Consider the following 24424-nt stretch of genomic DNA (forward strand, 5'->3'; position numbering starts at 1 on the left):
CAGCGAGTTTTCAACTTCATACTGCGTCCATGTCGCTGTGGTGTCTGTGTGCGCTCGTTCGTGTGATCGTCCTGCGTAGCCTTTAAACAAATGTTTCTGGCTCTGGCCTTCGACATTTGGTAGCAACTTTCTGAATACATAATACTCTGTACTAGCTACCAATCACGGCAAATCTCGGAATCACGTTTGACTAAAACAAGCTATCCATCACAAGATGTCATGGTGATAACTTCCCGCACGTGCAAGCCCTCACTAATTTTGCGACCATCTAAACCACGCCGAAAATTCTCAACGCGCACCACGTCGTTGATTCCGTGTTGATTTACGGGTGTCCTCGTCAGTGGGGTATTGAGATTAGTCCAGTAGGTCTGAAGTTCGGATCTACAACGTGTCGTCGTGTGACGTATGTAGGGAGCGTATGGGGTGTGACGCGCTAGTGTGTTGTATTCCGAGGGGCAAGAAATAAATAGCTACAAGCGCTTAGTGCTTGGGGTCTTGGGAGTGTTACGGGGTGGTTGGGGACCACAGGAATCAAGTGGGTTGGTGGGTGGGTGAGCAGGTGGTGGTTCGTAGACACGGGTATTTTCTCTCTGCAAAGCTACGGATGCTCGGTTCGTAGCTTGTGCGGTCACTTTCATAACGACTTGCAAATACTGTTATGAGCATTCCAAAATATACGGAAACTCTGCGCCTTGTGTATTGAACAGCTTTTGTATCTTTAGCACGCAGGACAACTTTCACGTATATTTCTGGCAAATCTTTAGGCCCGAAGACGCTAAGCATGTCGTTACGCACCTCAACTCGTAGGAGATGCTGCCACGGACTGGAACAAGTTGTCGAAGTAAAGTCATGATGCTACTTCTTGATTGACTAACAGGTTACTTTGAAGACTTCGTTATCTGAATGGCATGGAAGCGGCGGTAACAATACTGCTGTCAGCCTCCAGAAAGCACCTTAGTGAGTGCATCTTACTCTACATTGGTTTTGAAAGGCTTTGATCAAGTGCAAGTCACAGGGTTTGCAGCCCGACTGTCATATTCGCAAATGGTATTGACAAAGCCAGCTACGAGCCCGCTATCCTTCAAAGTTCGGGAGGTTACCAAAATGGATCTGGCTCTATTTTGTGAGACTATATGTATTCAGAAGACTACAGGTATTCAAGAGACTCTGCATCACTGCCTTCAAAGCATAAGGCCGAGGTCGAGACGGAGACACAGCCGCCAGTGTCTGCGTAAGCTCGCAAATGCAAGTGTAATATACATCGAGTAGCACCTAAGAGCCGGTACCATTCTATCAGCCATGGCGAGGCAACCGCCTAAAGTGGCCGTTCAAGAGGGACCGTGACTTTAGCAAAGCTCCAGCGAAGAAGCATGAAGAATAAGCAGAACCAAATATACGGGCTCAGCTAGAAGCTAATTATGATTGAGAAGAACGATACAGCACTATTCGCAATTGTCTTAAATATGCCCTCTGAGATTTACGACTCGGATGCATTGCTTTAACCCAAATTCGAACGATGTAAATTTGAGCTTGTGCTGCAAGAAGTTTCACGAGCATCATCCCTTTCTGTGCATGATAGCAGCGCACAAAGAGCATCGCAAGACATAGACGTTATAACAGAACCAGTTATTTCTTCGTGTTCTCCCCAGTTTCTTCAACACGAAGGCGTTATGTTTATGCTGCTTATTCTGGGCTGGTACAAGGTAGCTGACTCGTTCGAAATGATTCTGACACGAAGAAAGTATTGGCCGAGGGTTTGCCATTCGCTTAGTGCTCACCAGATACATATGTTTAGTGAGGCTGGGTAGGAAGCCATAGCTTCTTTTTGGGGCTTTGTGTACTGGAGGAAAAGTGAACTCATTTACTTCCACCCTCTGGCACGATAAAATAAAAGAATATATTATGAATACTTTGGATTGATCTCATCAATCAATAAATCGGACAGATGGCCGAGCGGTTAAGGCGCTAGCTTCAGGTGCTAGTAGAGTAATCTGCGTGGGTTCGAATCCCACTCTGTTCACTATCTTTTTGCATTCGCTGGGCCTCCAATAGTTGTCTTGGTTCTCGAGATATTGCGGGTCGTAGATTTTTGAGTGAGGCGCTAGCACGTGACCCACTGTGCCGGTAGCGCGGGGTCCACGCGGGAGTGGGGCTACCGTGATTGGATGCAGGTCAGTGCGTAGCCATCCCATCTCGCGTGGAACGAGCAGCAGTCGCGCTGATGTGGTCGACTGCACCTTCTTTTTGCAGGGGCGCAACAGCAGTCATACTCGCCCTTAGCGCTCACGATAGCTTGCAGTCGCTGTGATAACGACCCATGGGACGTGAGAAGCCACACGCCTAAATATGGGAAGGTGAGCTTGGCTTGGTCTTGGGACGCCTCAAGGATTCGCGGCTGATCTGCCCTCAACATGATCGAGTTCCGCTATCGCAAGAGACACTCACTGCTCTCCTCTATCCATCTCATGCCCTGATTTAGCTCATTGTTACCCGCTGCTCTAGCAGGAGTGGCTTTCCATCGCTAGAACTTACTGTGGACGGCTGAACTCCAGACCACCATCGTTGCATGTAGGCCGTGCAGCGCACTGCGCAGGTTAAGACTGTAATGTGTCGAAAGATGTCTCTGAGGCGACTGTGCACAGTTGCACTCCTGTCGCTGAGCGTCTTTACGATCACTACAATTGCAGCGCAAACCAAAGACCGGCCAGTGTCAGGTAGAAGCGAATTGCGCCCGCTGTGCTTTGCGAGACTGATCTTGATATAGACACACGTACACAGGTCTACGAGACCAGTAACCATAACATACCCCAAACACACCTTCGCAGTTCTGACGTCGCAAACAAAGCCGCAGCACCTAATGCGCCCTCGTACTTACCCTTCACCGCGAACATACTGCAAGGCTTGCACAATGCGCTCGAAACGATGCAGAGCTCGTACTTTTCTATATGGTTGGGAAAGTACACGACCGCAATCGACTGGACCGCCGCCGTCATGTCCACCCACGTCTCAGCGACTTTGGCCTCGCTTTCGCGCTCGCTCGCGTATACAATGCCTGGTACCTTCGATATGTCCAAGAACCTCGACGTCGAAGCGCAAATGGTGGAGAATGAGATCAACAAGTACTTCGGCCAGATTGCGACGTACTACTTCGGTGAGGACCATTTTGCGATAAGAATGCAGGCGTACGACGACATACTGTGGGTTGTGCTGGGCTGGCTCGAGAGCACGCAGTTCATCGAAGGGCATTCTGCAGGACACTATGGTTCCGATTCGCAGGGAGAGACAACAATACCGCAATGGCATGCTCGTCAATTCATCCCAGGGTTTGCCCACCGCGCGCGAGTGTTTTACGAACTTGCTGAGAAAGGTTGGGATTGGCGGTTATGCGGTGGAGGCATGACGTGGAACCCACGTCTTTTGCCGTACAAGAACGCTATCACCAACCAACTGTTCATATCAGCAAGTATCGGCATGTACCTGCATTTTCCAGGGGATGCGAATTGCTCGCCGTTTCTCTCGCAGTACGACAAAGTCCAAGACAGCAATGACAAGAAGCCAAACGACGAGCTTCTCCACGCGCAAGAGCACGGCGATCAATGTGAAGAGAATACTAGCGGAGACAGCTCGTATGACCCTGTCTACCTGGCTAATGCGATCCATGGCTATGACTGGTTGAAGAACAGCGGTATGACGAATCGTCAAGGTCTGTATGTAGACGGTTTTCATATCGCCGGCTATCGCACGAACCACAGCAAGACCGAGTGCAACGAACGCAACGAAATGGTGTATACATACAACCAGGGTGTCGTTCTCTCCGGCCTGAGAGGCCTTTGGGAAGCAACAGGAAAACAAACCTACCTCGAAGACGGCCACGAGCTTGTCCGTAACGTCATCCGCGCCACGGGCTGGGAGGACGAACACATCCTGACTCCAGCTTGCACTCACTCTAAGAAGCCCGACAAGATTTTCGAGCCGAAGCAAGATGTTCTCACCAGATGGGCCGGCCTCGGTGCAGATGGCATTCTGGCTGAGGCATGCGATCCGTCTGGGACCTGCAATCAAGACGGCCAGGCGTTCAAGGGTATCTTCTTCCACCACCTCACGACTTTCTGCGCCCCGTTGCCGTCTGTACCTGTTCGCCCGGGTAGGACATACGCAGCGAGTCGCGAGACGCGCACACTGCATGCTAGAAGCTGTCAGGAGTATACCAAGTGGGTTGTGCACAATGCAGAAGCAGCGCTGCGCACGAGGAACGAGCAGGGTTTGTTTGGCAGCTGGTGGGGCGCGGACGTCCATCACGGAGGAACATTGCGGGTGAGTCGAGAGATGAATGCGACGGACTACAGGAACAGACCTGACGAGTACGTGGCGAGCTTCGAGGATGTAGTCGACTCGCCAGGCGAGGAGGGAGACGGCGATGAGCTTCTGGCGGGCGATGATGTGGTCGGAGACACGGATGACAGCATGAACTCGAGCAGCTCTCGTGATCTGAACGACCGTGGACGAGGTCGGACGGTTGAGACGCAGGGGAGTGGCATTGCGGTGCTGAGAGCGATGTTGGAATTCACGAAACTGGTTGAGGACGACGGGAAAATTAAGCCGTGAGCTTTAGTAGTTCAGATCAGGTGTTTGCGCATACGCATCGCTCTCGCAATACAACACGTTCGACAAGACAGAATATAGACTGATCTGACGTGATACCGCATATTGACAGGAAGCAGGCACGTTTAGTCCTTCCGTTCTGAAGCTGCGACTCAGTCACCAAGGTACTCAGGCCGAGGCCCGAATGGCGAAAGAGGCGAGCTTACGTCAGAAGGTGTCTGTGTTGTGCTCTTGATACGACCGCTCTGGAGGACTATTCCAAGGCTTGATCAAGCCAGCGGCCATAACCGCTCGGTCTCAGCACATCTTCACACACAGGACGTTATTCCTTCTTCATCGTTTGTAAGCGCCACTCATTCTTGGAAAAATGCCCATGATTCACAGTGACCTGGTTTTTTTGCGCTCCAAAGTCTCCGAGAGTTGTTGGCCTTTGCGATCCTACGACCACGAAAGTCTCCGGAAGCACACAATCATGTCTCCGCGCGGGATGCAGCTTACTCCACTCCAGCCCATGCGACTCCATAGGTACTGGTGCAATATATTCCTTGTAGTGGATTGGCAGGCTCGTCTTAGAAGGGATGGCGAGCAGCGTGTCTAACCGTACGTAGTACGGCCCGTAACAGTTACGGGTTACGGCTGTAAATATAGTAAGTAACAGCAATTATATAAGCTGTAGCTGTATACGTACTGTAGCTATACATAAAGCTGTAATATAGTTATAGTACAGCCAACCTTAGTGTTAACAATAGGGGGATAGGGGGGGGGGGCCGCATAGGCTACTATTGTTAAAACTTAACACCACGCCTGACGCAAGGCCTTAAAAGTATTACTACCTCCTCCCCTACCACGCCATAACGCGATTATTGCGTTTTTTTTTAATATTAACACGCATAAAGGCAGATAAAGCCTATAGAACACGTTCCTAAAGCACAGTTATACTCTAAATTAATTGTAGGGGCGTGCAGGAGGTATATCACCAGGTTTAGTAACTACAGCGTCCCTAGGCATCGCAACAGCTTTAAATTTGCTCTAAATAACGTACTAGCGCCTTGCTAATAGGATAAGTTATCTAATTAGCGTTAATTAAGCTCCCTGTTAATTAAACCATCCCTATAACACTATAATACTACAACGCCTATTACCTATAACCTGCCTCTGCCTCTACGCCTACCTATAACAAGCCCTAGCTTCCTTATACGCTTAACTTCACTGTTACACATATAACGCGCTAGGATAATATAGACACCTACTAAAGGAGAGTAAATCTAGAGCTTTTTAAGGCATCTACACCCTAGTATAACATATACTCTGCTACACAGTATATAACTATTAACTAGTAATAGTAAAGGTTATTTATGTAGCTAGGCTGTATATGTAAGCACCTCTAGTAAGAAGGTCCTTAGGGATTCTCGCAATAGATCTATATTATCTATTAACTTCAGCGCTATGTAGGATAGCTGGTTATCTAGGTGGCTAGAAAGGAGATTTCTGAGTAAGTCCGCCTATATAACCCTCCCCTCCTCCCCTCCTACGCCCTCTACCACCATTATTAACATGCCTCTAACTAGATTAACCTAGACCTAGCTTACTAACGTTACTAGAGCACCTGTATACCACTTAGCAGGCTTAAAGACCCTTAGTAAGATAGCCTATGCCTTATTATTAACCTCTCTGTTAGTATTACTATCGCCCTATCTATTAATTAAGGCAAGCCTAGCTTATATATAACACTCTAACGCTACTAGCGTTAACTTTTCTGTTAATTTTAACTAAGTATACTATAGGAACACACGCCTTAACGCTAGTTAGCTAGGTTATTAGGTACGCTATAAGGCCTAGCTAGCTAGTAGAAAAGACTTAGCTGCTATATGGTTATATGGAGTTGCACTACAGTACTTAGAGGTTAACAGCTCTACTATAAAGTACTGGCTTTGCTAGAGGTGTTACAAATTAGGTGTTACCCCTAATGCCCTCTGTATTAATAGGACAGCTTACGTTAACACACATATACGCAACAAGCATTAAATTAACCCTAAAACAGGCCTTATTCTAGATACCTAAGCTACCCCTAAGAACCTATAGGCAGCTGCACGCGTTACTAGCTTATCTACCTTTACTGCACATACCCCTTAGGAGGAGGATAAGCTTTAGTTAGCCTTTATTAATTAGGCTATTGCTAATAATATATTGTTTACTATAATAACAGCACCTGCTATATAAGGCCTAATTGCTTAGAATTAACAAGATCTACTCTACGCCTTACCTAATTCCTGCTTAACAATGTTATTATACGTTACTAATTAACTTTAACAACATTAATTAGAGGTAGCAGCACTTATTAAGATAGCTTAGAGTAAGATTAGTGTAAGCGTTAACGTGTAGACGTTACGTAACTACTATAGCTTTCTTACTATTATAGCTTACTTTGTTAATGCTTTATATAAGTAATAAGACGTACTTCTTACCTTCTATAACCTTATTAGTAATTACTTAGGTAGTGCATAAGCCTTAGTTATTATTAATATTATCTATAAGTATAACTTTAAGACTTAATTTAACTGCTTTATTAGCAATAATACTACTAGTAACAATTAATTACTATATAACAGGCTTTCCAACCTGTCTAAATTAATTAAATTAGACTCCTGTTACTGCCTCTGCTGCGCTAGCTATATAATTAACCTTATTATTAAGGCAACACTATATAGAGACGGCGTTAGTTAGTTTAAAGAAGAGCTTACTAGTGTAGGTCCCCTAGATTAATTTAAGTTATACAAGTAATATAGCGTTGTTAGTAAGCTATATAACTTTATTAACGCTGTTTATACCTTATATAAGCGTTATAAGGTATTTAAATATTACTAATAATTATTATCTAATAATAATCCTCTGTAGGAGTATTTTACGCTTAACCTTATACAGGCTAGAGGGGTCTACTAGCACTTAACATACCTTATATTACTCTGTTACTAGGAGCTCTAAGGTGTTATATAAGCTTATTAATGTTAACTACGCAGCCTTAATACCTATATAACCTCTAAAATTAACAAAGCTGCTGCTAAAGTACTTAATAATTGCATTACTAAGGATAATTAGGATAAGGTTAACAGGCTTATTAATTTCCTCTAAGAGCTGTACTAGCTTACAAAGCGTCTTAAAGGTAATAACAGCTAATTAGGATACAGCTTGTTATAGTAGACTATCCCTAATTTATAGACTTTATAGGCGTTATATAACAAGAAATTAATTAAGCTAGATAAAAAGCCTGCTAGTTTCCTTAAACAGGGCGTCTAATTTAGCCTTACAAAGCTTAATAGGTACTAGAAGAAGCTTGTTAACAACCTAGACGTTAGCTACTATTGTATTGCTACAATGCTGCACCCTATGCTTTGCTAGTACTAGTTTAAGAATAAGTAGGGTTATTTTCTAATATACAACAGGAAGGCTAATAAGTTAATCTAGATTGTTTATAAGGCCTATAAGCAGAGTAGTTAATTAGATAACAATTTAGATTAACTTAATAATCTATACTCTTAGCTAAGCTGCCGCAAGGTCCCTAGAGATGCTATAAGGACTTGTTTTAATAATATAATAGCAGTAGACCTCTATTTACTTACTAGTTTTAAGGGCTCTAAGCAGCAGAAACAGCATAATAAGCTGTAGGAGTATTTTAAAGCTATTGTAATTAACCTCTGTAATAATAATCCTAAGTATTAATAACTCTTCTACAATCTATAGCAATAGTAGGTATATTAGAGGCAGCACAAATATCCTGTGCTATTTAAAATAGCTTGCAATTTCCTCTCTATCCTAAGTACCAGCTGCAAGTGCAAGTGCTGTTTTAGCGTTGCTATGCGTATAATAACTAATAATTAGAACTAATTACAGCTAAGTATAATAGAGGCTATTTAATTACAGAAGAATTAGCTGTGTTACAGGCTTATTACAAGCCTATATACTAAGATAGAGGCGTTAATAATACTACAGGAGAAGAAGCAGGTAGATTTAACAGAAACAGCGACCCCTAAGTGCTTACAGGCGTTACAGGATAGGCCTCCTTTACAGTTATTAACTACGCTAGACTAAAAATGGCAACTGTACACCTGTAGCTACGTCTCTACACTGTAAAGTAGGCCTACGCCGTAATTTTAGGACGTAACGGCCGACGATAATTGCCGTTACTTACGGCAATCGACCTTTGCCGTAGCCGTTTACTTACGGTTGGACACGCTGATGGCGAGACATAAGCGCTACACAGCACTTGCGCGTATGAGTACTTAAACCTCGCACCGCGTAGTTACAGATGTACACATTACGCCCGACTAGATCTCTTCATTTAGCAGCCTACGCTATCGCAAGCTTCAAGCCCACCATCCATTGCCGTTGCACCACCACTTCCTCGCCGTTTGTACAACATGGCCGCGCAAACCCCATCCACCAAATCCGAGCTCGACCCCGCCTCAACATCAGCATGGCATAGTTCAGACGTAGCCCAACAGTACAAATTCGCCGAGAACGCAACGCGGCCATTTGCTGCTCTCATGGTATCAAAAACCCATCTCGCGCACAGCGTCACCTCGAAACCCGCGCGCATCTTCGACCTAGCGTGCGGGACCGGCGCGGTAGAAGCGGAGATGTACTCTGCGATCGAGCAGCACAAATGGGACGCTGTCGAGGTCCTAGCCGGCGACATCAGCCAGCCGATGGTGGACTACCTGGCCAGGCGAGGGGAGCGCGAGGGGTGGAGAGGTCTGACGACCCGTGTTGTGGATGGCGCGAAGCTCGATGTGAGCCTGCAAGAAGAAGCGTTCACGCATGTTTTTGTCGGCTTCGGCATCTTCCTTCTCCCCCTCGATACGCTGCGCAAACTCGCGGGGCTGCTGCATCCTGGTGGTGCGCTCGCAGTGACTACCTGGGCTACGGTGCCGTGGTATCAGCTGCTGGAGAAGACGTACGCCCGTATCGAGAATGGGCCGGAGCTACCATCTCCGATGCAGCTTTGGGGCGTGATGACGAATGGGAGGCCGTGGTATGAGTCTTCGTTTGTCGAGCAGCAGCTGCAAGAGGCTGGGTTGCGGGGTGTTGAGATGGTGCAGAGGAGATTAAAAATAGACTGTGGAACGCCCGAGGTTTTTATGACGACTATGGGGTTCGTCGTGGGGATGTTGAGTAAGATGTGGAGGGAGGATTTGAGGGAGAAGTGGGTGAAGGAAGTTGTGGAAACGATGAAGGCGGCCGCGGTAGAGGAGGCGGGCGGGATGGACAAGCCGGTGTTTATGGATTGCGAGGGGATTGTCGGGGTAAGATGGAAGGGGGAGTGAAATGGAAAGACTCAAAGTACATCCAGGAGCCGTCATCGTCAGCTTGAATGGAGAGGACGATGCTGTCGCAAGAAGATGTGGTTGGGTATTTCGTCAAAAGTAGCCGTAAATGCAGCAGCCCAGAACGCCATCGCTATGCTGTGTGAACCCTGGCGTTTATACCTCTTCTGACTGCGTCTCCAGCCATTGCCCAAAGTATACGCAGGTTCTGGCAGAAATTTCTCCTTCGTCACCGCAAAGGTCAAAGACAGGGCAGTTGCCGCACGGAGCGTCGACGAAGCCGTTGTAGACCTTGGTGTCGATGGCGGTCAGGACGGTGCGGTAGTTGGTTCCAGATATCTTCTCAAGCCGCCCGTCAAGCACCATCATCTCCAGCAGCTGCTCCATGTCGTCTTCCCTGACCGTCTTGCCCCTCAGAATCTCCTTTGCGTTCAGCCACTCAGCCACCGAGGCAGAAGTTGGATACTGGGGGTTGTTCTTGTGCACAATCTTGGACGCGTTTGGGTTTCTCGGCTGGTGGTAGGGCTTCACTGCCGGTGCATCCTCAATATCTCGTATCCCCTGCACCTGCGCCTTCTTCTGCGCAATCTCAGCAGACCTGTCCGGCCGCTCGTAGTCGTTCCAGTTGCCAGGGACCTTGATGCACGTCTCGTTCTCCACATACTGCGCGACAATGCCTGATATTGTCTCTATCAAGGCTGCGTCAAAGTCTCCCTCTGACTGCCATGGGCCTCCAGCAATGTCTTCGGACGGGCGCAGGTGCTTCAGCAGGTACATCTTGCGGTTCGGGAACTTGACGCTCATGACCGATTGCACGAGATCCTTCGACTCCAAGCTCTTCAGGCATTTCGTGAGGATTTGTTGGGTAACGTTGGTGCGAGCTCGTAGTGCTTTGGACCAGATGCCCTCGGCTTGGACCTGGTCAATGTGGTGGTAGAGGAGTCGCTCGTCGGGCGTCAGTCGGCGCAGCCTGAGCGGGTGTTAGTACGGTGGGACGTTGCTGTGTACGTTCGATGCATACTTGTCGGCTTCTGGCCGCGAGCGCAGCTTCCAGCACGGCTCCCCCTCGAATGTCATGAGCTTCATGAGATGGCGATCGCACAGCTCCTGCAAGAGCATGGTAAGCTCGGCCATGGTCTCCGCGACCTGCATGTTAGAAAGGTCGCGCTGGAAGAAGACGGTGCCCTGGGATCTTTGCGCGCATTTGTCGTACAGCGCGTCGGCGGGGGTGCCTGCTCCTGCTCCTGCTCCTGCTCCTGCTCCTGCTCCTGCTCCTGCTTCATTGTTCGCGAGCTCCACAGCGGAGGGCTCTTCCTCTTTCGGCACCATCGAGGGCGCCATGGGTGCAGCCATGTTGTCGAATACTTGCTGCGTGTCACCGGTCGATCATGGACAATGTGTCGCAGCCGAGGCGCAAAGTGTTGCGAGCGCCGCCGCACTGTTGGTTGCTCACAAAAAAGTAGAGTGGAGTCACGTCACGTGACTGTGCCCGCCCCACATGTGCTGCGGGGAGCGGTTCACCTCCGAGCTTCGACGTCTGCCACACATTTGGTCACTCACTCTCGACGTCTGCCGCACATTGAGTCGCTCCAGATCTCTCTCTCCCCCTTCCTCTCTGAAGAGATCATGTGATGCGCGACAACGTGCGGCCAAGGAATATGGCTGTGCTTACCACTGGCCGACAACTGTCATCACATGCGCGGACACAGCTCAATCGTGATTTCTTCCCACCTGCCTGGCCCAACGCAAGGTGCTCAAGACCACCTCCACATATTCATACACATAGATTCCGCACGTGACGAAATTGTAATCTGGCTCAGAATCTTACCGGTTGGCTGAGAATTCAGCTTAGCAAAGCTTTCATGGAGCCTCCCTCAAGCCAGTCTCTCTCATGAAAATTGCTACACAGCTTGCCACGGCTCAGACCACCATGGTCTTGGCATTACTGGAGCTTCCTCTGCATCGCTCGTGATGCAACCCAGAGACGAAAGATCGATGGTCATGCCCCAGGTTCAGATGATGTTGAGCATGTCAGGCTAGACTGAAAGCGGCTGGATCAGCGCCGATCTTCCGCAGCCTCGCATGCTGATAACCCTCGAACACGATGCACTCCTGAGACAAAAGACGGTCCGCTGTCCGTCGACTCCTTTACACCTCAACCACAACGCATAATGAGTCGCCCGCTTCTCTCGAACCGGACATCCTCGGAGTTCCAGGAGCGTGATATTGCCGAGGAAGATGCTCTCCTGACTGGTCAGCGCACCGAGCGCAGCACTTCGGGATGGCAGAGATGGCAGAGATGGCGTGAGACGGGGCTGTTGGTGTGGGCGGTCGTAGCTACAGCAGGCGTCGTCATTCTTGCCGTAGTCTACCAAAAGGCAGGAGGAAGTCCATCGGACAGCACACCGAGCAGCGGCCACGGGAAGCGCAACCTCATCTTCATGGTGTCTGACGGCATGGGCCCCACGAGTCTGAGCTTGACGCGCAGCTTCATGCAGTTCCAGAACGGCGCACCTTTCAGCGAGCAGCTCGTCATCGACCAGCACATGATTGGCCAGTCCCGCACTCGATCCTCGTCCAGCCTGATCACCGACTCGGCCGCGGGCGCAACAGCTTTCTCGTGCGCGCAGAAGAGCTACAACGGTGCCATCTCAGTCACGCCTGATCACGAGCCCTGCGGGACGGTGCTCGAGGCAGCGAAGAAGGCCGGATACATGACAGGCTTAGTCGTTACTACGCGCATTACAGATGCTACGCCGGCATGCTTCGCAGCCCACGTCAACATGCGCCAGGAGGAGGACCGCATTGCCGAGCAGATGGTGGGCGACTACCCTCTGGGCCGTGTCGTGGACCTGATGTTCGGTGGCGGTCGCTGCCACTTCGTCCCCAATTCCACGCTCGACCACTCGTGCAGGGATGACGACCGCGATGTGGTGGACCTGGCGCGCAAGAACGGCTTCAACTACATCTCGGACCGCGCAGGCTTCGATGGCTTGAAGGGTGGCGCCAACCTTGACTTGCCCATGCTGGGCCTCTTCGCCGACACAGACATCCCCTACGAGATCGACCGCCGCAACGAGAACGACAAATACCCTTCCTTGCACGAGATGGCCGAGGCCGCTATGAAGGCGTTGAGCGAGGCCACCCGCGACAGTGACAAGGGCTTTTTTCTCATGATCGAAGGCTCGAGGATCGATCACGCAGGCCACCACAATGATCCTGCTGCTCAGGTCCACGAAGTGCTCGCCTACGATAAGACCTTCGCCAGTGTGCTCGATTTCATCAAAAATGAGAAGACGGAGACCGTCATGGTCTCTACCTCTGACCACGAGACTGGTGGTTTGGCAACCGCTCGCCGTACGTCTACCCTCAGCCCGCATACACATACACACATTTGCTAACTCGTCCAGAACTCCATACCACCTACCCGGAGTACGTCTGGCACCCCGCGCCCCTTGCCAACGCAACCCACTCCGCCGAGCGCCTCGCCATCGAATACGCAGCATATCTTCTGTCATCGCCCTCGCACGAGCGGAAGAAGGTCTTTGTCATCAACAGCATCACCAACGGACTCGGTATCCACGACTACACCGAGGACGAAGTCGAAGCCATCACCGACGCGCCCCTCACTTCCTTGTACGCCTACGCCGATATGATCTCCCGCCGCTCGCAGACCGGGTGGAGCACGCACGGCCACTCAGCCGCAGACGTCAACATCTACTCGTCCAACCCCAAAGCAGCCGCAGCGCTAGTCGGCAACCACGAGAACACGGAAGTCGGCGAGTTCCTAAGAAACTACCTCGCAGTCGACGTCGAGGCCGTGACAAAAGAGCTTAGAGAGAAAGGCAAGGATCTCAAGGTGCTGGGCATCAACGGCACGGAAGTCAGCTGGATGGGCAAGGTTCCGAAAGAAGGTGAGAGGTTGGATGGCCAGACGCATTTAGCCGACTACACAGGCGACTTCAAGAAGAGGCATCTGCTGCACGGCAGGGCGTGCGATTGCGGGCACTGAGCGTGAATTGAGTGTTTCGATAGCATTGCATTGTAGGCGTTGTGCATCATCTTATCTGGCAGGCTGATCCTTGGATGGTGTCTGTGTATCGCAGATTTACAAATTTACTGCGTATTTTTTTTCATGTATGAGGGAATCAATGGCGCAATCACCCATCGGCGAAACTACTAGACTGCTTACTTGTCACAACCACTCGCTTTCTCGATCTCAGCTTGAATCTTGATGGTGGTCTGCTAGCGTCGAACGCGTCTCGATTCGCTCACGCGTTTTTTCGCGTTCGCACGTTCATGGTACTCGACGTTTGCTCTGCATTGCTTACGACTTGCCTTTGCGTATGCTACACTTGGAATGCGACGTCAATTACGCTGCACGCACGCTGGTACGTTGTCCTTGCGCCTGTCTGATCTGCTCGGTGACGTCGGCCACATCGATGCACCTTGCTCAGACATACTCGAGCTTCAGCGCCAAGCTCGATACGATGCGGTCGCTTGCATGACCCTATCTACTGCCAGTGTTGAGCCATCTCCCGCCGCGGATCACCTCCCGAGCTCCTCCTTGCACAAAGGCTCTGTCCTTGACTTGCAGGTAATCCGGCAGGACTCTCGATTGCCCAGTGGTGGTAGGCAAGATCTTGAACCCGGGATTTGACGTCGTCTGGTGCTCAAGTAGCATCTCAAGGAATGCACTGCACCATCTGGCGCCGCTCGAGAAGGCCAGATCGTTGAGGCTGTCGATGATACACCGTTGCAGGTGCGGTTCCAACATCTTCAAAGAAGTGGATGCAGTACAAGGAAGAAATGGAACAACTTCATACCGCTGTCCAACGCGCGATGACAGTCTCAGAATCAAAACCAGTGCTTGCGTCAAAAACTGGAAGTGCTCCAACTGACGTCCAAGCTGCCACCATATCTATTGATGACAGCCAAACGTACACAATTCCACGGAAAGCGTGTCGAACTTGGCCAGTAGGAGTCCTTCCTCTCCTAGTCTCACTTGAAGCCTTACTGACTGATACAGTGCATGGACGCATTCTTCGGAGATTGGCTTAGTAAAGATGAATGCGCTCAAAAATGTATCGCTGATGGTAATTTTACCCTTGAGGACACATACGACGGCGCCATTTACCCCAACCTCTGGGAGACCGTAACTATGCCAATTTCGCACGTGGAATTCTCTCCGCAATTGCCAACAGAAGTTATGACAGCGGCCCCTCCCCGTATTCCGGAAACCAAACCTGAGCCTGAAATCTGGCATGAGAATCGAATCCAGTATAGGATCAGTTACTACGAGCGACACGAACACGGTGGTCGTCCAGAGTTTGTAAGTGAGGATGTCTACACGGAGCCAATTGAACTCGAGATCTCCAATGAACACGACAGAGTTACTCTCTTGGAAGGAAGGAAGCAAACCGAGGTGTCGCCTGACCCGCTGGGACATACCAACGACTTTGGTGCTAGAAGAGGAAACACGAAACTCTCAAAATTACGCCAAGCTGACGTAGGCAGCGAGCCAACAGGGAAAACATTCTCTCCTTATCTGTTGAACATTCTCAAATCCGCCGTCGAGTACTCAGCCGAACCACCTATAGATGACAACGAAGGGTTGAACACTGGGCTCTTTGCGTATCCATATAGGGATTTGTACCATGATCTCGAAGACCTTCGGAGGTATAAGACACGGACGATTCGGTTCTCCACCGCATCTGGTAGGTAACTATTAGGCTCAGACTGGCTCGGGTTCAAATATACAGCAGGAACCTACCATTCGCGATCCAGATCTAGTGGAACGACACAACACCTACGCAGTCTCCTCGGGAATAGCAACCCCCAGCGCCCTATACACCTCCCAAACATAGTCCTTGGCCAACCCACTCCCCAGCCCCTGACTGACCATCTTGTTCATGGCGTACGTAATCGTCACGCCCCTCCCAACATCCATAATCGCCACACTACCACCCCACCCACCCCAGAAACAGATCTTGCCCTCGGGAAGCCACCACCCAGCCCCACCGGGCCCCGCCCCGTTCAGCCCATACCCGATACCGAAGCGGGTGCGCGCGCCAAGGACCAGATCGGGACCGAGCGTCTGCTCGCGGAATATCAAATCCACCGTCTCTGGACGCAGCAGCTTGGTGTCGCCAACGGTGCCGTGGCAGGACACAGGCGCGAGTATCTTCGCCAGCCCACGCGCATTGGTGTGGCCGTTGGCGGCAAACACCGTAGCGGCGCGCCAGGCGTCCTCTGCTGCGACTCGCGCGTCCATGGGCGGATTGAGCAGCGTTCTCGCGAACACACTCGTCGGGTCGGGGGTTTGGTCCGCGGGCGGCGCAGGCGGCGCAGGCGGGGGCACCAGGTCGGCGACGCGGTGGTATTCTGATTTGGCGACGCCGAAGGAAAAGTCGGCGCCCAGCGGGGTCGTGAGCTCGTCGGCCACGAAGCGCGCGAGCGGTTTGCCCGTGGTGCGGGAACAGAGCTCGCTGAGCAGGTGGCCCATGGTTAGGCTGTGGTAGCCCGATGCGGTGCCCGGCGTCCACCAGGGTTCTTGGGCCGCGAGGCGCGCGGTCGAGGTCTCCAGGTCGTACATGTCTGCCATGGTGATGTCGCCCTCCCAGCCCGAGACGCCCGAGGAGTGCGACAGCACGTGGCGGACCTCTACATCCTCCTTCCCGTTCCCACCGAACTCGGGCCAGTACTTCGACACCTTCTCATACGGGTCGAGCAGCTGGCGGTCGATGAGCAGCAGGGCTGCGAGACTGATGACTGTCTTGGAAGACGACCAGACGTTCGTGATGGTGTCTTCCCCCCACGGCTTGGTCTTCTCCACGTCAGCGTACCCGCCCCATAAATCAACAACTTTCTCGCCGCCCATGTCGACGACGAGCGACGCGCCCAGTTCTTCCCCCGCGGCGAGTTTGGATTCCAGCAGTGCCTTCACCGCGGTGAAGCGCGCGCCGCAGGTTCCCGAGACTTGAGCCATGATTGCCGATTGACGGAGGATTTGATGGAGGAGAGGGTTGCTTGTGTACGAAGCTGCTCTGCTCTGCTGGTATTACTTCCCCACACAGCGAGACAGCAGCGCTTTGTACGCGCGTGCTGACATGGCTGCCTGGTAGGATTGCTTCGTCCTGATGTAGCTTGCTCAAGCGAGCACGCGAAGTCGGCCGAGAATGTGGGGCCAAGCGGTGGCTCGGCCAATGTGCGTGCATGCAGCATTCGACGGTGCATCGTGTTGGGTACGCTCTACCTACCATAGAACAGATGGTGCGCTGGGGCACCCACTGTAGGGGGAGCAGATGCCCTATGCAGGCGCGGATACGCTGGCTTTAGACCCGCGCCAGGGCTGCATGGTGCGTGCTTGGGATGTTGGCGTTGCGCGTACAGCCAGACGTCTCTACAGGCGCCGGTCGTTCGAGACGTCGACAGTCGTCGTAGGTAGATACGCCGTGTCTATTTCTCGTTGGCCCGAAACACCAATCCAACCTACTGCAGAGAGCAGCACGAAGCTGGTCGTGTGCAGCTGGCTCACGTCTCAAAAAAAAAAAGCGGTCGAGTTGCAAACTAAGCGCGTAGGTAGAGATTGGCAAGTTCCTCACTTACCTGCAAAAGTGGACAGCCACTCAAAACAACAAAAGTTCCTCCACACATACACACAGCTTGCTGATCAGTATTCTACAACGGGAAAATAGACACAGAGTAGTATATCAAGACAAACACCGCTGCGCCTCCCCCTACCTACGTCCCAGTCCCTCCCTCCAGCCAGCGTCGGTTTTTCGCAGACGGAGGTCAAACACGAGCATGTCGGATCTGACGTTGATACCGTAGTACCCCGCGGGACATTTTTGACTGTCTAGAGAGTGGTAGGAGAAGATATGCACTTAATTATATACATCTTTCTGTACGACTGGCTATAAAGCTAGTGAGAGTAGTTGAAGTAAATCTAAATATGAGAAAGTCAGAGGAAAAGTTTATGGAAGGAGAGGAAAAGTAGAGTAAACAGTGGTATTGCGAGCTTTATATATCCAGAGAGGCAACGAAGAGCTACTTGAGGAACTTGTTGATCAAGCCCCTACCCTCCTTGACCAGGTTCTTCATCTCGCTCTTGAGGTTCGCGCTACCACTCGCGTTGCCGTGCTCGCCATGCGCGCCGCCCTGGATATACTGCCCTCCTCCGCCGCCGCCGGCCCCGCCAGCGTGGCCTTTTCCTCCGCATTGGCCCCCGGGGCAGCCTTGGACGAAGTGGTTCACGTCGGCGCAGCAGCGTCCGCACTCTCCGCTGCCCATGAAGGGACCGCCCTGGCCCCAGCCGACGCGCATGACGCGTGCCTTGCGGCCTTCCCAGCCGGTTTTGGCGTCGGTGGCGTGGAAGACGCCCCAGACTTCTGCACCGCCGGGGCCGTTGACGAGCACAAAGTTGCCGTGGCCCGGGCCGTAGGGTGGGCTGTCGTCGCGACTGGCTTGGAGCAGCGGGTTGTTGGATTTGGCCCATGAGCGGGGGTCCAGAGGGTGGCCTCCCGTCCAGTAGAGAACGTTCATCTTGTACTCGTGCGTCCAGGAACCCGCGCAAGAGTAAACAAGGCCCATCCATCGTCCATCGGGCGAAGACAAGAACTGCGGCCCTTCGTTAATGCCGCTGGAGCCTGAGAACTCGAACGGCAGATCCGGTGTGCTAATGCGGATGGGGTGACCGGTGCATTGCGTAGGAGATGTCATCTGGATGATGTAGATTTCTTGCCGCGACTCATTCTCGTGGACGCCTGGAGGCCAGCCTGAGTACGCGAAAAACATGTTGCCACCAAGGGTGATGACTGTGCCGTCGATAGCCCACTGATCATCTGGAAGTCCACCGACACGTCCAAAGAATTTCCAATCATCCGGGACTAGAGGTGACTGGTCTGCGGGTGGCCCCTCAAGAATGAACATGCGGTGCGACTTATTGCCGTGCTTTGGATCGTCGGCCGCGAAGTAGACATACCAACGGCCGTGGATGGCGTGAAGTTCTGGCGCCCATACATCGCCCGAGTACGGTTGATCTTTTGGCGCCCACCTGGCAGCGTCAATTGCTGACACTGAAACATGCAGATCGTGTGGGCACGAGCAACCAGGTACGCCTGCTCCTTCAACACTCACCATATGATATCTTTCTTGCACCTCTTCTCAAAGTCAAACAGACTGTCTGCCGACCAGATCTCGACTGAGCAACCGGTAGTCCATGTCTTTGCGAATCAGCACGCGCCCGCTCCTCGAGCGTTGCATTTGCTCACCATATAGTACGTGCCCTTATCCCAGAGCACGTACGGATCAGCACAGCTCTTTTCCGTGATCGTCAGGATAGAGTCGTTGTACTGCGGCCTCTGCATATTCATCTGAGAATGGGTCTGCTGCCCAGGGAACGCCATTGCGCGGTGCTCGCCTGTCCTCCTCTTTCTCTCGCGGCTTGCTTTCTCCCGCGTTTTCGGTCTACTCAGAGACGGTATTGCTAGATAGGCGGAGGACGCGGTGGACACAGCTGGATCCAGATGTGCGGTTGAAGTAAAGCGGGAGGGCATCTGTCACAGGGTACCCAAGTCCGCTAGTGACGTCATGCCGCGACAAGCTGCGTATGAAGAGCCGGTCCGTTTCATTTGATGCGGACAACGAGGTGAAGAAGCCAAGTCCTCCAAGGTGTGCGAAGCAGCGAAGAGAGTTTTGGCGTTGATGGAGTTTGTACCGGGCGGGTCACCAAATCCTGCAGGAGCGATGCACCGCAACGAAGCACCGCAAGTAGCAAGTAGACAAGCAGCAGACTCGGGCCGCAGTCTGGAAGTGCGGATTTCTATTCTCTCCTACAGCGCGCGTTTAACTTTAATAGCATGCCTACTTACTTTGCGCATTAGCGGTACAAAGAGCTCAGATATCATGTAAAGCGCTTAAGACGTACAACATAACAACCCCTAAATAGATAAGAATAACAGCAGAGTAAAGTATAAGCTGTTCATACTGTTACATGCTTATTAGGTAAGGAGTTGAGGCATCTAATATAGATAGTGTAATTGCGGATTTCTATTCTCTCCTACAGTGCGCGTTCCACCCTGATAGCATGCCTGCTTGATTTATGCATTAGATGTACAAAGTGTATAGATAATATTTAGAGCGCTCAAGACGCGCGACACGATAACCCCGGAACAGACAAGAAGGATGGTAGGGTAAAGCATAAGCCATTTGTAATGTTGCATGCTCGCAAGGTAAAGAGTCGAGGTATCCAACATGAACAGGGTGCAGACAGCGCAGCATAATACGGGTGCCGGATGCCGGATGCCGCCAGCGATCCTTCAAACCCGCTGGACCCTGCATCTAAGCAAATCCAACACAGGTAGGTATAACGTAAAAAACAGAAAAGCCAAGCGCAACATGAGTACGTGAAGGAACCCGCTATGATCCCGGAAGCAAGCAGAAGATGTGTTGCGCGAATTAAAAGTCGGTCTTGAGAGTCTGATCGACTGTCAGCTCGCCAGATTCGATGCGATCGACGCGGAGGACGAGTTCCTGTCAGGTGTGAGCGAGTGAGCCAGATTGCGGTTGAGGTGACATACCTTGAGAGCTCTAGCAGTCTTGAAAGCTAGTGGAGGAACCTTGTCGCGTCCGCCGTTTCTGATGTCGATGTCGAGCATGTCACGTCGGCAGTCGTCAAGAACCTGAATGACGGGGATTGCATGCTTTTGTAAAGCAGGATTGGACAGCTGTTTGACGGCATCGTACGTCCTGTCGCCGGTGTCGTCAACGGCTCGGGAGATGTCTTGGATGTAGTCGTACATTTGCTGCTCTTCGGCTGGTGTAGAGGTGGGGCTTGACCGGATTAGATTGACAAGTGGCTGGATGCTTTGCACCAACAGAGCCGTTTGGTCTTCAAGGTAGTTCTGATCGACTGTTAGCCCGGATCCATACGGCCACTCGATCAACGTACCTTGAAATCCGTCATACCACCATCATCTCGACTGTTGACGCCATTCAAGCCGGCGCTTTCACGACCATACCCGCTGTAGGGGGAGCTGTAACCACTATAGCCGGTCGCGTTGCTGCCTTTGCTGCTCAGCCCACGCTGGTGTCCACGGCCGGGACCAACTCCGTTCGCGTTGATGCTGCTGGTGTTCTCACTTGCATTATTGCCCACGCTGTTCGGCGTAAAGGCGCCGTAGCCACCGAAAACTGTAGGTTTGAGCGGCATCGGCATGTCGTTGTTTTCTTGGCGGTCAGACTGGTCACGGTCCAGCTCGCTGTCTGGTGTCGATCGGACCTTGACTAGCTTAACAAGCTCGACTACAGCAGTAGACAAATGGCTGGCAGCGGCGTCGAGAAGACTGACTGGCAAGAGGCCGTTCGAAGAGGCGTGATTTTTCGTGGCCGTGATGAGGTTGTTGGCGGTGGCGCTGACACGCGACTTCAACTTGGCTTGCTGCCTCTCTGGAGTTGCCGTGAGATCGATACTGACGCTGCTGGTGGGTGATTGCATCTGCGAGAGGGGCGTGCTGTCGATTTCCCCAGTGATTGCTCGTACACACTGGACGACGTTGCGCATGCTTTCCAGGGTTTGCTCAGCATCCACCCTCCGCGCCTTCTGGAGGAGCTCGTCGATGCTGAGTTGGAAATTGGTAACGTGGACGTCCCTGACCAATCCATCCGGTGTCGTCAAGCTAGAATCGCGGCTGTAGTTGGCAATGTTGGGCGATGCGAGGCCTGACAAGCCGATCGAGGAGGCTTTGAGGGTTCGTAACTGCGTCTTCGATCGTGCGTAGCGAGACTTCCACTCCTTGAGCTCTGCCTCTAGAGATGCCACCTGATTTGTGAGTCGCTCCTCTTTCTCGACAGCAGCATCGCTGCGCGCAGACAGCTCCCGCATCTCTTGCAACGATGTAAAGGCGTCTTTTCGGACCTCGTCCGCAACCTGTTGTTGCTCGCTCAGCTCGAGCTCGAGCTCTTCGCATCGTTGTCTCCATTCGTGGCTGCCATTGTTGTATGCTTGCTGAGGGGGATTCGACTCGAGGTCGGCAAGCTGCGCTCGCAGGCTCTGCTGCTCTTGTTCGTGGTCGCTGCGTATCCTGTCTAGCTCGGAACGTAAAGAGGCGTTGAGACTCTCTGCCTGTTCGACCTTGTCTTGCAGCGTGTAACGAAGCTGGTCCCAGTCGGCGCGCTCTGATGCGTTGTTCTGGAGAGTGTTAGCATGGTGTCGTTGTGCTGGCAGCCAAACGACTCACGCTGTCTTTTGTGCTGTGCGCCTCCTTTGCCCGCTGCAGCTCCTCGTCTCTGTGCTGTAACGTGCGTTCCAGGGCGCTTGTCTTGCTCTGGAGCTCTGCGACCTGGCTCTGTAGTTCTGCCACCATTTTCTCCTGCGCCATGCTCACGCTCTTGGCGCTCTTGTTGGTCTGCCGCCTGGCAGCAGCGCCTTCCAGGTTGAAGGCGTCGTCGTCGTCGTCGTCGGCAGCGCTGTCGTCGTCGTCTTCCACCAGGATGCCCTTGTTCGGGACGATTGTGTTTTGCTGAAAAGTCTTGGGCAGCGCTCGCCCGAAGTCGTTGGGCTGCGGCCCTGGCCCCAGTGCTCCTGGGGGCGCTTGCATGCCTCGTGGGTCTCCTTGTGGAGGCGGCGCTCTGTAGCCGGGCGCTGGCGGCGGGCGACCAGCCATGCCCATGCGGCTGTCCATGCCCATGCGGCTGTCCATGCGGCTGTCCATGCTCCCATTCGGTGTTCCTGCGCGGCTGGGCGGCCCTCTGTTGCTGATGCGACTCGCGACGCTGGCTGCGGGACTGGCGGAGCGGGCCAGGTCGGGGGTGGTGAAGCGGGGGAAGCGGCGCTCGAGCTCGTAGAAGACGTCGGTGGCGAGCTGGCGGAAGCGCTCGAGGGGCAGCGTGGACAGCTTCTGGCGCGCCTGGTTGCGCTTTGGGTGGAAGTTGTTCTTGGGCAGCAGGAAGTTGGGGGTGTCGTTGGCGGGGGCGCCGGGCCCTCCACGCTTGCGGTCGGCCTCCCTGCGCAGCGACTCGTCGTAGACGTCGGTGCTGAGCTCCTGGAACTGGACGGCGGACAGGCGGGTGAGTTTGTCCTTGGCTCGGCTGGGGCGCGGGTTGCCGTGGGCGTCGTTGAGGTAGGGCCCCAGGTAGACGCGGAGGACGCGAAAGTGCTCGGCCATGGTGTCCTCGAGGCTCTGCATCTTGCGGGTGCTCATGCCGGCGTCGCTGCCCGCGAGGCTCGAGGCATACAGGCCGGTGCCGTCGCTGGAGCGGCCGACGGAGCTGGGCGGCGAGGGGTTGCCGTTTGGCTGCTGGCGCATTCCATTGAGCATGGCGCCATCGGTGGTGGTGGCGTGGGCAGGGTTGAGGCTGGGGTGAGTCGACTTGGGGTGGTTCGAGTTGGGGGGGTTCGAGTTGGGGGGGTTCGAGTTGGGGGGGTTCGAGTTGGGGTGGTTCGAGTTGGGGGGGTTCGAGTTGGAGCGGTTCGAGTTGGGGGGTTCGAGTTGGGGTGGTTCGAGTTGGGGGGGTTCGAGTTGGGGTGGTTCGAGTTGGGGGGGTTCGAGTTGGAGTGGTTCGAGTTGGAGTGGTTCGAGTTGAGGTTCGAGTTGGAGTGGTTCGAGTTGAGGTTCGAGTTGGAGTGGTTCGAGTTGGAGTGGTTCGAGTTGGGGTTCGAGTTGGAGTGGTTCGAGTTGGAGTGGTTCGAGTTGGAGTGGTTCGAGTTGGAGTGGTTCGAGTTGGGGTGGTTCGAGTTGGGGGGGTTCGAGTTGGAGTGGTTCGAGTTGAGGTTCGAGTTGAGGTTCGAGTTGGAGTGGTTCGAGTTGAGGTTCGAGTTGGAGTGGTTCGAGTTGAGGTTCGAGTTGGAGTGGTTCGAGTTGGAGTGGTTCGAGTTGGAGTGGTTCGAGTTGGAGTGGTTCGAGTTGGGGTGGTTCGAGTTGGGGGGTTCGAGTTGGAGTGGTTCGAGTTGAGGTTCGAGTTGAGGTTCGAGTTGGAGTGGTTCGAGTTGAGGTTCGAGTTGGAGTGGTTCGAGTTGGGGTTCGAGTTGGAGTGGTTCGAGTTGGAGTGGTTCGAGTTGGGCTGGCTGTTGCTGCCGCCGTACTGGCTGCCTCCGTAGGTGCTGGGCGGCAGGGTGGGCGAGTAGGGGTTTTCGCTGGCCAAGCTTGTGTAGCGGGTGATGGGCGACCACTCGTGGCTGTCGGTCGAGACGGGCGACCGCGTGCCATTGCGCGTGTTCATGGCGATGCTGACTGTCGTGTTTCACCGCGCGGGCGGCCGCCGTCGCTGCTAGCGTGCTCAGGGCGTGTGGGCGTTGGCCTCGGACGTCAGCTCAGCGCACAGCGTCGGTCGCCGGAGGGCGTGAGGCTGCTGCGAAGCCGGGCCGGGCAAGCGTGCAACTCTCCAGGCGGTGCAGAGTCCAAGGGTACGACAGCCGGCTCTAGTCGTCGTGGTCGCAGTGGGCGGCGTGGCGGGCGTGAAGGAGCGACATGGACAATCACAGCCTGTCACAGTAACGACAA

At 52.8% G+C, this 24424-nt stretch overlaps 8 protein-coding genes and 1 non-coding gene across 9 annotated transcripts, besides 5 other annotated features; 5 read left to right on the plus strand and 4 right to left on the minus strand.

Annotated features, from left to right (window-relative positions):
* Positions 1-535: 535 nt before the first annotated feature.
* Positions 536-566: a tandem repeat.
* Positions 567-1939: 1373 nt separating this feature from the next.
* On the plus strand, positions 1940-2020 carry EKO05_4t1. The gene has a single exon. It is a non-coding gene; the product is annotated as a tRNA-Leu (tRNA).
* Positions 2021-2991: 971 nt separating this feature from the next.
* Positions 2992-4605, plus strand: EKO05_0002476 (uncharacterized protein; the record flags this gene model as incomplete). Its single annotated transcript, XM_038938148.2, has 1 exon — positions 2992-4605. One exon carries the CDS (start codon positions 2992-2994, stop codon positions 4603-4605), a length of 1614 nt encoding a protein of 537 aa, XP_038801076.2.
* Positions 4606-7456: 2851 nt separating this feature from the next.
* Positions 7457-7488: a tandem repeat.
* Positions 7489-9017: 1529 nt separating this feature from the next.
* Positions 9018-9923, plus strand: EKO05_0002477 (uncharacterized protein; the record flags this gene model as incomplete). The annotated part of the gene is made up of 1 exon (XM_038945062.1): positions 9018-9923. The coding sequence occupies one exon, from the start codon at positions 9018-9020 to the stop codon at positions 9921-9923; it is 906 nt and encodes a 301-aa protein (XP_038801077.1).
* Positions 9924-10079: 156 nt separating this feature from the next.
* Positions 10080-11276, minus strand: EKO05_0002478 (34-kDa subunit of RNA polymerase III (C); the record flags this gene model as incomplete). Its single annotated transcript, XM_038937969.1, has 2 exons — positions 10080-10893; positions 10945-11276. 2 exons carry the CDS (start codon positions 11274-11276, stop codon positions 10080-10082), a joined length of 1146 nt encoding a protein of 381 aa, XP_038801078.1.
* Positions 11155-11202: a tandem repeat.
* An 818-nt stretch (positions 11277-12094) lies between the features above and the next one.
* EKO05_0002479 (Alkaline phosphatase) lies at positions 12095-13935 on the plus strand (the record flags this gene model as incomplete). Its single annotated transcript, XM_038938132.2, has 2 exons — positions 12095-13280; positions 13334-13935. 2 exons carry the CDS (start codon positions 12095-12097, stop codon positions 13933-13935), a joined length of 1788 nt encoding a protein of 595 aa, XP_038801079.2.
* Positions 13936-14955: 1020 nt separating this feature from the next.
* EKO05_0002480 (uncharacterized protein) lies at positions 14956-15648 on the plus strand (the record flags this gene model as incomplete). The annotated part of the gene is made up of 1 exon (XM_059635920.1): positions 14956-15648. The coding sequence occupies one exon, from the start codon at positions 14956-14958 to the stop codon at positions 15646-15648; it is 693 nt and encodes a 230-aa protein (XP_059491903.1).
* Positions 15649-15732: 84 nt separating this feature from the next.
* Positions 15733-16911, minus strand: EKO05_0002481 (uncharacterized protein; the record flags this gene model as incomplete). The annotated part of the gene is made up of 1 exon (XM_038945063.1): positions 15733-16911. One exon carries the CDS (start codon positions 16909-16911, stop codon positions 15733-15735), a length of 1179 nt encoding a protein of 392 aa, XP_038801080.1.
* Positions 16912-17972: 1061 nt separating this feature from the next.
* On the minus strand, positions 17973-19330 carry EKO05_0002482 (uncharacterized protein; the record flags this gene model as incomplete). The annotated part of the gene is made up of 3 exons (XM_038937796.2): positions 17973-18978; positions 19062-19147; positions 19196-19330. The coding sequence occupies 3 exons, from the start codon at positions 19328-19330 to the stop codon at positions 17973-17975; spliced, it is 1227 nt and encodes a 408-aa protein (XP_038801081.2).
* Positions 19331-20381: 1051 nt separating this feature from the next.
* EKO05_0002483 (component of the polarisome) lies at positions 20382-23242 on the minus strand (the record flags this gene model as incomplete). Its single annotated transcript, XM_038937993.2, has 4 exons — positions 20382-20456; positions 20504-20827; positions 20875-22113; positions 22163-23242. 4 exons carry the CDS (start codon positions 23240-23242, stop codon positions 20382-20384), a joined length of 2718 nt encoding a protein of 905 aa, XP_038801082.2.
* Positions 22366-22408: a tandem repeat.
* Positions 23243-24416: 1174 nt separating the features above from the next.
* Positions 24417-24424: part of a tandem repeat that runs on past the window's edge.

The sequence above is a fragment of the Ascochyta rabiei genome, chromosome 4, assembly GCF_004011695.2.
Source record: "Ascochyta rabiei chromosome 4, complete sequence".
Lineage (NCBI taxonomy): Eukaryota > Fungi > Ascomycota > Dothideomycetes > Pleosporales > Didymellaceae > Ascochyta > Ascochyta rabiei.